Genomic DNA, 13,432 nt, shown 5'->3' with positions numbered 1-13,432 from the left:
GACCTGAGAGGAAGCCACTTGGTTAATGTATATCCGATGAAACAGAGTTCAATTTGTACCTTGCCAAAATCATTACGATAATACTGTGAAGACTATTTATCTGCAACGTAACTCAGTGATAAGACCAATCCGACCCATCTGTCCGTCAGTCCATCTGCTCATCAGTCCATCTGTCTGTCTGTCCGTTAGTCTGTCATGAAACAGTTTTCCAGACATTTCATAACGGTTCATCGCATCGAACTGAGACCTGGTACATGCCTTCCCTATGATTACTTTACAGATGAAACAGTAGAGGCTTTCTGACAATTTCATCAAGTTTCGAGTATAGCCGCTCTTTTTTCCCCAAGTTTATACATTGGCAACTGCCGACCTTTTTTTACAAAACGGTTCATTATTCTGATTTAAAACTTGGTACGTGGATTCACAAAGTTGGACCAAGTTTGAGTTCCATCCATTTTCGACAAGATCATCGCTGCTTTTCTGTGGACATGGACATAGCTATCATTCTGAAAGCTCAACCCGGTAGAAGACATGTACTGCGAAAAGCAATTCTTCCTTGACACTTGTTCCTTACCTTTGAGGACGAATTAACACATACCGGATTCGATGCCTTATATTGATTCGTTATATCGCTGATTGTTGTTAAACGTGATACTCAAGAATCCGTACACTTGCCTCAAGGCAAGTGTAAGACAAGTTGTTTTTAGTGAAGGCAAGACTGGGCAATTCGCCTCACAAAAGCCCCATAACAAACAAATTCCAAGTAAACTTTCTTTGGCTGCACTCTCACATTGCAATTTGTCTGCGAGTTTGGATTTATGGCCCCTCATCTACCTGTAGCTGAGGTGTTAAGGCTGATGTAGATCACAAGGGCAAAGCCTGCAGGCAAACATAAACTACAAGCTCTGTCACCATCTCTCCCCACAGTGTGCGTGGCGATATCCAATCGACGCCGCGCTCGTGTTTTAGATTAACCCAGATTCAAATGATGAGAGTGCAATGCTCTCACCAGACTACGAGATCCAATCAGGTTTGCAATGTCGATGAAGCAACGTATTCCTGCTACGGTGTGCCAAGTCTGGAAAAGGATTGTCGCATAAGGCTTCCATATAACACACAAGACATCGGCAATCGATCACAGATGTAGTTGTTTTTAAATACAGATAAGAATGGGCTTATTCCGTGCCTGTTTCATTGATATTTTTACGTGAAAGGAACCCGACACACATAGGCAACACCACCTACACAAAGACGCAGATCAGCTGGCGTAACATTCAGAATGTATAATTATCCTGATGGTGAAATCTAGTTGATCCATGTGTGTGCGTTTGCCAGATATGATATAATCATTGGGAAGAATTCTTTGAGGATATTTATGGCTTGGACTCGCATATGGCTTTCTTAGTGGGATTATTTATTGTACGTAAATGTATACATGTGTATGTTGGAAAGTAGCTTTGGTGGTACTATTAAGCAGTCGTACATATTCCTGCAACTGACAGCTGAGATGTTCTGACTGTTGACCACCACTACCTATAAAAACAAGCTAATGAGTATTTGATGGCGATATGGTTTACGTCGTCTATAACCTACTCATTTAATTCACTGTACCTCATCTGGAACATGACAGACTAGTTCAAAACAAAACCGTGTCACAACAAAAACCGAGCTCCAAGACCCGCAATCAGTGATCTCACCACGCGATAATGCAACACACATGCTGTAAAGGGCACGGTGTCCGGTGATTACTTATCATTATGGCATCCATGCATTAGGCGTACATATGGCTTCCATGAGAAAATAGGCTCTTTCCTACACCCATACAGATGAGACCGCTGTCGTAAAACATAATGCAACTATCTTTCGTAGACACATAACAAGCACGACAACAGCCGATTAAATAACTAGGTACTTGAAAGTAAATACAAAGAAAGAAAAAGAAACACGAAAGGTCGATCAAATGTCATACAATAATTTATTACACATGATGAATAAATAAGAAATACACATGACTTGCTGAAAAAAAGAGATACTTACAAATCTGTCAATCACAGACAGACGAGATTGACAGGCGACAAATAAGGATCTGGACGGATTAAACGAGTGCACTGGGAACAGCGTGCTATAGTAAATTGGGATGCAAACATTAAGCTAAAAAGCCAGTTATTCCCAAGATGTTCGCAGCCATAGTCTTATATCTAGGATAGCATCCCAATTAAAATGTGTTTAGTGGCGCCTACTTACAAAGTGTAGATGACAATTTAAACGGAGGGACAGACCTGTCTATAACACTCTTGAAGGCTAATCGGTGAAATGTGGATGTGCTCTGGAACATGGAAAAAGTGTTCATACAACCAGGCAAACAACTAGAATATATCACTGCCAATTACTAATTCCCCAACATATATGTATGCTGGAAATACTGCACAACGAAAAGTTCCATTTCCACTCCCTAAAACTGAACACAAAACAATACGACTTGCGTCATCCTAGTGCATGAGAGGTAAAGCATTACGTCAGACAGATTTTGTAGTTTAGCTAAGATCAATCACAATGTAAGTAAGTCATGTTTACCAAAGACAAATACAGCGCTCACAACACTCTAGCACACAATGCGTGCCTAATCACAATCTTGGGTCATTTACACACAGGGATCGTGTCCACAATCGATTGTAAATCCTACAACTGACTTTACAAACGACCGTAAGGTGATTGTTACTTTAACAAGATACGACAATCCCTTTGAGGAATAGATTGGCGATTGTTAGTTAGGGCTATAAGCCCGATCTTGGTGATTTACAATCAACTTATATGTTTACGATACCTTTGTTCAAGCAGCCTCGGTTAGATAACACACGAGAGAAAGTTTTCACAACGGATGTGAAAACCAGAGAATGTCAAAGAACAAACTGAGAGAAGAGTATTGTGTTGGTCTACAAATAAACGCCCATTCAGATACTTAAACATCCTTAACTATACGACATTCTGCTAAACCTGTAAGATTAACACAGAGATATGTTGTACAATATCAAACTCAGCGGTTCCACGTAAACCATCTATTACAAAAATAGAACTATTTTAATCGTGCACATCTACTACAACACCAAGCGTTGGTTGTTACGCTGAAATGTGGTCTATCCCTCTACTCGATGCTTTTCCTTTCGTTACAAAGCTACCTCGGATAAGACAATAACATCGATTGTGTACCATTCTTAACACGAAACCTTCAAACAAATATGCATTGAGAGTGTTGTGGCCTGAGATGCGTGTCATTAGTTTGCATTTGTGAACACCAAAGATGTGGCAATCTCAATACAGTACTACAACAACGTTTGCGACACAAGAATATACCTGAACATTTCGTGGTCTCCTTAGACTCGAGTCTAACTATGCTGACAAATTCCTTCAGTGTGCTGATGTGATAGGAATATAAACTTACAGGCTCTGTGCAATAAACTTTGCTCCAAGGTATTCCCAGCTGAGTAGCTTTAGATATTATTTCTATGAAAGTTAGCAGAAGGAAAGACTGGTAATACAGTACAAGGTTGGCAGAACTTAGCAAATGCGAACAGATTACTGTCTTGGCGAACAAATATGTCATCAGCCGTTTTCGACAGTTCTGACAGCGCAAAATTATCTTACAAAACCTTTCAGCTACAACTCCGCTAAAAACTTTTCTTTTTCGAAGATTGTTGTGTTGAATAAATCAGAGTAGTAACAGATATATAATGTACTATTGACAACATAACGTTATATCATCTAAAAACAAAACTTATGAATTTGGAATTTCAATTGAGGTGTCAACTTTTCCGCTGAAATTGCTAGTTTTTAAACAAATCGTTCAGCTGATTTCATGAAAGTGAGTTATTTGCAGACTTTTTCAGCCATGTTAATCAATTACATTTTATGTAAAAAAGGCTCAATACTCATCAGCCAAAAATCATGTCTGTAGATGTTGCTAGTCAGCAACTTTGAAGAAATGGTGGGTTTCATAAAATTCTAGTCTAGTAAAACTGACAAGTCGACAAGTTTTAGAAAACTACCAGCTAACTGTGAGATCTGCACAAGATATCGCGTAGTTCTGATAAGGTGGGGAATTACACAAGACTGATGTTGGTGATGTCGTGGGTTTAACAAAACTTTTGTCAGCTTATTTGACAGGATAATGCAGACAAATACCTGTATTAAAGCGAATGTTATCTACACACCTGATGACATTAAGATCTTCATAAAACTCTCCAAAAAGACAGAGGTCATGATAGTTCTTGATACAAAACTACACAGAGGCATATCAGATCGTCTCTAACAAGCTGGGTAAAATACCTTCAGCAACGCAACATTTGCATACATTTTCTTTGATACAAAAGCAACTACCCCTTAGAATAAACCAGCATTACCCAATACAATGCGTAAATCTTAATTACCACAACGTAAAATTACTTTGTTATAGTTTTCTTTGATTTATCTGAAATTGCAGCAATAATTTCATGGATGAGACCAGGTTGGAATGGAATGCAATTTCTGTCTTCTACAAGCATTTCACCTGGTAGAGCCTGGACTAAGGACTGCAGTTTAATGAACTCGACATCAGTTAGGGGTGGAGATGCTAATAAACTGCACATATATAAATGTATATTTATGACCATTCATCAAGCTTCTATATAACAAATATGTTTCCAAATATACAAATGATGAAAAAATCTTTCCTTATGTGATCAATATTGTAAAACCACAAGTGAAGTAAAATTATCACAATATTTACAATGAAGAAACTTCCCAGTAACTATATTCATAAGACAAACTATTCCAGCTAGAAAACACGGCATCTGTGTGATTCTCTATCAGACAGTGTTTTCAAACACTGATATATACAGAAACTTGCAAGACTCAACTCTTTGCAATGACAGTTTGGGGCATACAGACACTTACGCTAAATGGATATTTTGAAAGAGTTTTCCAGAGAAACGTTCTTTAATGAATAATTCCAATGAATAAAAAGCTCTCCACTGATGTAAGAATTTAACTGTTAGGTTATAGATACTATACTCTATACTATGTGTTAAGATAGCAGCACATGAACTCACTGGCATGATCAATAGGAGGTCCTAACATACAAACTTATTTCATTTACTTATCAAAAACGTTTGTATACATAGCTTTACTTTAATTCATCAACCTCTAAAATACAAAAGGACAATCTCTGATATATTCTGCAAACATGTAAGCAATTATGTTATTATGAAGATCAAGGTGTATTTATCCATACAAACCAACTACAGGGCTTCACAGAAACCAATATGGACATTCAAGCCTATCCCACGAAACATGTACAGTGATGTTCCTGCAAAAAGTACACAATTTGCAAGTACAATTTCCACCAGAGACATTATGAACTCTTATTACAATGAAATGCAGGCAGCCTTCACATCAATGTCTCAAAAATTAGTTTCTTGATTTAATTAGGTATGAAAGTAAACTGTGCAAAAATGGGGCCAGCAGCTAAGTTTAATGTTGACTTAATATTTTACCTTTTTAGACATAAGACAGCAGCACACTTTACTGAAGGCCTCTATAGAGCAAAGTTAATATCGTTGTTGAATTACTGCAAAACTAAAAAAATAAGTGTTTTAAGCATGGTACAGATAAATAATGTTACATGGGTCAACTGACCTGAATCTATGGACAATAATGTGAGTATGCTATGTGAGACATTGGTTTTTTTCTGTGTAATTTTTATACCAAGGACTACTGCTTACCACTCACCAATAGTAAGTCAACTAGGTATACTGTGGGCAGCATATTTAATGTAACTACCTATATGAACCCCATTGACATGAATGGCCATAGGACACCATCTAAAAACTCTCTAAAAAACTAAGCAGTATAACAATATTGTAAACATTGTAGAATTCAGCCTATTGGGCCTTAGCTTGTATCAAAAGGTGCTTGTATGTGTTATAATCTTTGACAATGTTACGATTTTTACATGGTTGACCTTCAGAAAATAGCCCTCACAACTATGTCTACATTCAGACCCACCTTGCACAATTCAACATGACTGGTAAGTGGAGACCACATCAGTAGGCTTTGACCCCACACAACCTAGACACCAGGTTTTAACATTTACAGATACTCCTGTGCATTAAACTCGGGTTTCCTGATTACCTGGCAGCACTACTGGCATTCTATCACAGGTCTATCAAAACAATTACCTCTTTCTTCTTACCAAGATGGTAGCTGAACATCTCCCAAATTAAAAAAGGACATACTTTATTTATACTTCTCTGGTGGAATGTTTTCTGGTGAAGTACAAAGCAGGTTTAGAGGCTTTACCAATGACTGTGAAATTAAAATGATTCTCTCCTTTCTTATGAGCTATGAGCTGAGAAATTAGCAGTATATCTGTTGTCAGGTTAATCCCAACTGATCAGGCCAGCATAATTAAGTGTTCTGCATGCATTTATAGAAGAGAGTTTGCATGGAGAACCAACTAACCAATGATGGCCTCAGATTAAAAGTTTACTGTAGACAATTCTGAAGATGTTTCAGACTTACAGCTTACTTTTGTGCAACACATTTAAAAATGTTGTTTTCAATGTTTTTACACTTCAGAAGAAATAATGCCATTTCTACAAAATCAAATATCATAATACAAATGAAAGAAAAAAACATCTCCAAGAGCACAAAAACAAAAATGAGAATGAAACTGAAATGTATGAAATGTCATGCCCCCTGCACAGTAACAAAGTCTGACAAATGAAAGGAGATCCAGTCCTAGGTTAGACATAGAATATCCTCACTTTGGACGTGCTCACTAGCAGATCCCCATCATAAAACCTGGTCTCAATCACAACATTGCCACTGAAAAAGAAAAAAAGGAAATTATGTATTAAGATGGAAACATTAAAGGGAAGACTACTAGGCATAGGACAAAAACATTCCCTTCAGCAAAAGGGAAGTAAAACAAACAAATAAAGACAACCATCCTCATGAATCTATATTTTTTTATTTTCACCATATTTCCTCCTTTAATACACAATACGAAACTTGAGTAGCTGACAGCGAGAGACCCTTAAGTAACAACTCATGATTAAAATACAAGTACACACAGACAAATTACTACACGGAATTCCACTCTAATCAAACTTTTCCATTCTGAACTATGAAGATGTCTGGGCAAGTCTTGAGGTTTGTCAGGCAAGTGGCAAATGTTGCTTATTTTCTCCTGGTACTCCGGTTTCCTCTACCCATACACCTGACTAATGTCATTTTTGTGAAAAATGCTCCAGGGTGGCGTTAAACATTAATCAAACAAATCAAGTAAACAAATATATGGCAAGGTCTGGGCAGAGTTAAGTACTGCGTGCAGGCATTGTTTACTTATAGGAACTGATAGCATGGACTTACTTAAGTACATTTGCTGGCATCATTTGACTTTCTGGTGCAGCCTCAATCACAGATTGCCATGTGTTTGTGGATCCTGGTATAACGAAGCCGAACTCAAAATACCACTCTGAAACAGTTAAAGAATTGTCACCCCAACACTGGAGTTCTCTTCTGAATACAATATACACAGAGTGTGGCGCTTTCAGTAATACCTTTGGCCAATGCAATTACACTGCATTCAGAACAGTGAAATGTAATACCTATTCTTCTTTATCTTTTTGAACTGATCACAACTTTACATAGTCAAACAAACTGTATTAGAAAAGGAAGGCCAGCACATCATGATCAGCTTGATCACAGCAACTAATATTTCCTTCCCTTTTTCTCCTAAAGTAAACATACAATGACTTCACTCATCAAGTCTTTCTCATCGAAGAGCAAACAACAACAACAACCATAATGAAAATGTCACTTACCTTCTAAACACTTTCCTTTGAACAACACTTTCTGTTCCAGTCTAAATTTTTCCATTGATTCCTTTGATGAGAAGTTGATCTCCCTTGACACAGCTCTGCACTTTAATATCTTCTTGGGGACTCGTGCTAAAAGTAATGAAGTACAGTATTTTTTCACTAAAGTTTTTGGTAAATGCCATACACACATATGCAGCTTTTGCAGGTTTATCATGTTTACAGTAACCCAGAAAAATCGGAAAGACAAATATATCATAACTTTTCCCAAAAAGGCACCATTTAAATGTAATCTCCTTACAAAAAGGTAAGCTGAGCAAACTGAATATCGTTACATCACAATTTACGCATAAACTATTAAACAGTTTTCAGCAATGTGATTCTGTTAAGAAAAATAAAACATAAATACCAATACCAAATGGTAATACAATGTAGGCACCTGTTCACTTGGACTAACAAAATTTATCCCATCAAAATATACAATGTATTGCCATGAGGGAGCAGTTAATAACAGTCTGTTGTTGCTCAATAAAATGCACCCACTGCACAGGGTAACTGTTTGGTTAATGCATTTCTATCCCAACTTCATAATACTTTATTTGATCTAAAGATTTCCATGATTAAGTTACTCATTTTTTGCCTCACTCTGGGAGTTCTATAGATCTTGAAATGGTGTTTTGAAGGTTGTCCAGAAGGAAGGACGATATCCTACTGAAAAAATATCAGTTTCATCTACAGCGATAATATATTAAGACCTTTATTTGTCTCTGAAAAGAATCTTTTGGGGTGAATTTTAGAGCAAATACAATACCCATTAGAGTCTACATGTACATGATGGAACATACAGTCATTGTTCAAAAGTGCAGAGACAAAAAATGAAAATGAAATGATGACCAAAACCTTTTCATATTTTGATCCTGTCATGTCTTTCACTCAACTTTTCAATGTGACTCAACTATACTAGTTTCCAAACCTTGAAGTCACAAACCCATCTTTAGACTTAAAGTGAAATTTTCGAATCACTTTAATATTGTTATTTCTTATCAAACAAGGTCAAAATATTGCTTGACCCCATAAATTCTGGTTAAGTTATTGTAAAACAAATTTCAGCTAAAATAACGGAAATAAAAACACCAAGCTTAATTACTGAAATTTTGACTTAAATCTAAGACTTGTGATCCTGAGGCCAGTTGCAAATTTACAATATGTGCTAAATCATAACAAATGCTAAATTATAAGAAATTTATAAATAATCCCATGAAGGCACAGTAAATGAATACACTTTTTCTCCCTGATTCACACATGTACCACACATTCATGATACACTTCGAAAAATGCAAAAAGGTGTCTTACCTTCATGTTCTGTCTGTGGATTTGACCTACACAAATAAAAGCAGACCAAACTTAAAATTCTTGTACTAAAGCATAAAACATGTAATGGACATGAATTAAAGGGTCTTGAGAAAAAAACCTCATAGCCATGATCCACTGCTTACTTAACCTACATGACATGTATTGAAAAGCATGTTGCCACCAACAGTCCTCTTGGATAGAAACTTTAATAAAGCTATTTTCTTTCCTGCACTTATAAATTGAGAGTGCATGGGAAGGTCTGCCAGCAACTTGTAGATGATTGTGGGTTTCCCTCGGGCTCTGCCCGGTTTCCTCCTATCATAATGTTGTCCGCCGTTGTGTAAGTGAAATATTCTTGAGTACAGCGTTACACACCAATCAAATTAATAAACAAATTATAAACTGAGAGAGATACAGAACTTTAGAAGTAAAATCAGGATACCCTGCCATAACAAAATGGCCCTAAGAAGGGCTGTTTGGATATCCTCTTTCACTTTTCTGGCTAAACCCCTGTCAAGCACAATAATGATTAAAATGGCTCAAAATGGCTCACTCAGATAAAATAGAAACCATTTCACTATGATCTCCACCCAATGTTTGACAAATTATATTACATGTTTTGAAGTTTATATCTGGCAAAGTTTTGCTCAATAAAGTTTGTGGTAATGAAGAAACCACATTTTACACTTGTCATTTTGATTTCTTCTTGTACTGGCATGTGCCAAATATGTATCACATCTGTAGCAGTTATCATTAAAATGTTTCTACATATAATTCTCAAAGTAAATGTAAATGTAGTTACGATTTTACCGTCCATCTGAAAGGAAGGCTGACACAATAACAGTAATAATATTTATTTAATCATGAGATTCCATATAAATCGTGTCTAGTTTCGTCTAGATCAAGTGCTACAACATTTACAAAAAACGCAAACCATATAATTTTAATTTTTCTTTTTTATAGAATATAAGTTTCACATATTACACACTAAGTACGCTGACAGTCAAAAACTGTAAGAAATGTAATTTGTAATATGGACTTGAAAATGCTGAAAAATATTTGTTTAAATACACTTGCACCAAAGCAGCCTTAAGGTATCTAAGTTTGCTCTCTTCCTGACATTTTAGTCCTTTTTGGGGTCATTTTCTGTATAAAGTACTGAAGGGTCTTGTATCTTGAACCTTTAAAGGAGTGCCCCAAAAATTACATTCCAGAAAATGGTACAAAAACATTTTGATCAGACAATCTTAGATGCCTATCCCTGCTTTTGTCCAGAGAGTCAGATGAATATTTTGAAGTTTAATGCCATGTATTCTATGTCGCCACGATATGGCTGAAATATTGCCGATGTGGCGTTAAGCCATAAGCCATGTATTCTATGAAAACCGTGCTGAACCAATACTTAGTACCAATCTAGTCCATCTATACAAAGTACCAACCAAGGCATTATCTACATGAAGTTGGGTCACAGCTGGTTCACAATTAAGAAAAAGGCTTAGCACAATTTATTCTCTACAACATTTTCTAATCAAATTCCACACGTTAGCGATGTCAAGTCATGCCTCTTCTGATGTGCTATGAGTAGCATAACAGTGCATCTTTACTGTTCTAAGGCACATTTGACAGTACCACTTTTCATGTACACCAATGTGAATTAGGCTTATGAAAGCTTCAAGACACAGCCCTTCACAACCAATGAAATCACTGTGTACTTTCCTCTGCTCCCATTTTTTACACTGATTCAGTGTGGCCATCTTGGTCAGAAATGAAATGTTGCTGTACCAGCACAATCGTGCAAGGATGGCATTCTCTACTGCTAGTCTTCAGTACTTGGCCAATTGTAAATGATGCCTGGCAGTCTATTGTTCAAATCCAGTACATTCCTTTCCATTTTTATAGACATCAGGCTACTAGACGTGGTAAAAGACTAGTAGTGTGGACTGCGGCAATTCTGTTGGATAACAGCTTAAATTTATCTGATTGGTATTTTACTCTGTAGTCAAGAATACTTCGCTTGTGTGATGGTGGCCAGCATTATGATGGATGGAAACCGCATAAAGAGTGCACTGCCTGCAGCAAACCAACGACCATCCCCAGGTTGGTCACTCATGAGCAGTTTCCAAATTAATACGCCTTTGATGCTTATATTTGTACACAATTTAATACACTTTACAGGGATGAATAATTAGTTCATTTCGGGTATATATATCTATACCTAAAAACAAGAAAATAAACATTCCATGTATACTACTTATATCATTTAAAATAAAAGTGGTTAGTCTCTTGACCAGGATCTCGGCATGAGGGTTAAAAGCTTATAAAACCTTTAATCTTCATGTGGTGATGCCTTGCTTTAATTTTCATCATTAAGAAAATAACAATCAAGCACTGTCAACAACTGACCATTAAATTTTCAGTACGTGAATCTAAAAACTGAACCAGGCCTGAGGTAATGAGCTTAGTAGTGAACTTTAACTGCATTTATAGTGACGGAAATGGCAAATATGTGAAAAGCGTTAACTCACAGGTCATCACTGGACTGCCAGAGCACTTTTCCACTGTCAGCATCCCGCAGATTCATCCAGTTTCTGACATGTGTCAAGGATGGTCCAACTATGATGTCCTAAGGTAAAGATATTCATTCTTTTTATTTATTTTATTTATTTGATTGGAGATTTATGCTGTACTCAAGACTTCAACGGCAGCCGTTATTATGGTGGGAGAAAGCCAGGCAGAGCCTGGGTGAATCCCGCAAATCCCACAGGTTGATATTCATTCAACTGACAGAAGTTCAAAATGAAATGATATGTCATATATGTCATATGACAGCTTCCTGGTATAGGTCTATTGGAAACCATTTTAACTGGTCACACACATTATAATTTCCCACGTGAAATATCGTATGTGGTACCCGCCAAGAACTGCTTTCTATAACTAAGACAGAAAATGCTCAACAAGAAATGCAAATGCTTCCATCAATAGTGCCAAGTGATCAATAGACAATTTCACGAGATTCCAAAAGCATATACTGCACTGAAGGCAAAGTGCAGAACTGTTTCACATATATCAAACTAACTTTCAGTTTCTCATTCACAGTAGGTGAGTGTGCATTTTTCCTCTGCTCTCTATACTGGTATGGCATTGATATCATTAAAGACACAATCAGTGAATGACTTTTGAAAAGATAAAACCCATATTGCTATATCACCTTCACAATGACCATGCAGAAGTGGTGTACCTCTGGCTTAGTTATCTTGGTCCAGACTAAAAGTACCACTTCTGTGTTGCAACAATACACCACCAGTAATCTACATCTTCTTAATGACTTTAAAACAATTGTTTATACATATACTCTTTGAAGATAACATCCTCCAACTGCTATCTGGGGAAAGACCTGGGCAATGATATCAATTGGTAAGTTTTTACCAAAGAAACGATTTATACATTTATTGACTTTATTTAACTGATTTTCATCTGTAGTTCTGAGATGATTGGCTAAACTATCAGCTAGTTCAATTAAATTAAACACTGAGGTACTATTTTCAATGATTTCTTTAACCTAACAGTTCAAAGAGTTGATGATAATCACCGCTCGCACGGAGATACAGGCCTATATATATATATATATATATCACTACAGTAAAACACATCATGCCAGCAGAAAGTGCTGACAGTGCCTGTACAGTATCTAAATTCTTAATTCAGCGCGTTATTAACAGCTGATGTAGTAACTGAAAACAATAACTGACACCAAGCAGTATGATATTACTGCATACCGGTAACCATTTCACATAAACTATGATAAATATAACGTCGTATATAGTGGTTAACAATATTAAAGCACTGACAAAATACCAGCCTCGATTCTGCATCACATTAAACAAAATTTCCTCTTTTTGTTGCAGTGTGTACACAAAGACTATTGATGTTGTTGTTGTTATCGCCTGTCACACTACAATTTACGTCAAAATATTTTCAAACATTGGGATACTTTGACACCATCGGCATCGCGGCTGTCTTGCAAGAAATTCAACTCAGAAAAAGGATACAACTTGAAGCCTTTCATGATATCTTCTGCTCTTGACGGCATCTTGATCGTCCTGATCTAAATATTTTTCCGATATCGGATGCTATTATTACACAGCGTCAAGTCAACAAAGATCACAGTGCCTCAGAACTAGTTCGGAGGCGGAGCCGGCCAAATGAAAATGTGAGTAAACTAT

General features: G+C 36.7%; 1 protein-coding gene across 1 annotated transcript; it reads right to left on the bottom strand.

The window, feature by feature from the left end:
- Positions 1-1,961: 1,961 nt before the first annotated feature.
- Positions 1,962-13,369, bottom strand: LOC135474699 (retinal rod rhodopsin-sensitive cGMP 3',5'-cyclic phosphodiesterase subunit delta-like). Its single transcript, XM_064754259.1, has 6 exons — positions 13,259-13,369; positions 11,735-11,797; positions 9,210-9,235; positions 7,863-7,988; positions 7,408-7,513; positions 1,962-6,861 (listed from the first exon to the last, which is right to left on the bottom strand). The coding sequence occupies exons 1-6, from the start codon at positions 13,297-13,299 to the stop codon at positions 6,780-6,782; spliced, it is 444 nt and encodes a 147-aa protein (XP_064610329.1). The 5' UTR covers positions 13,300-13,369; the 3' UTR covers positions 1,962-6,779.
- Positions 13,370-13,432: the final 63 nt, after the last annotated feature.

The sequence above is a fragment of the Liolophura sinensis genome, chromosome 9 (assembly GCF_032854445.1).
Source record: "Liolophura sinensis isolate JHLJ2023 chromosome 9, CUHK_Ljap_v2, whole genome shotgun sequence".
Lineage (NCBI taxonomy): Eukaryota > Metazoa > Mollusca > Polyplacophora > Chitonida > Chitonidae > Liolophura > Liolophura sinensis.
The sequence above is the reverse complement of the archived record's forward strand: the minus strand, read 5'-3'. Positions and strand labels throughout refer to the sequence as shown.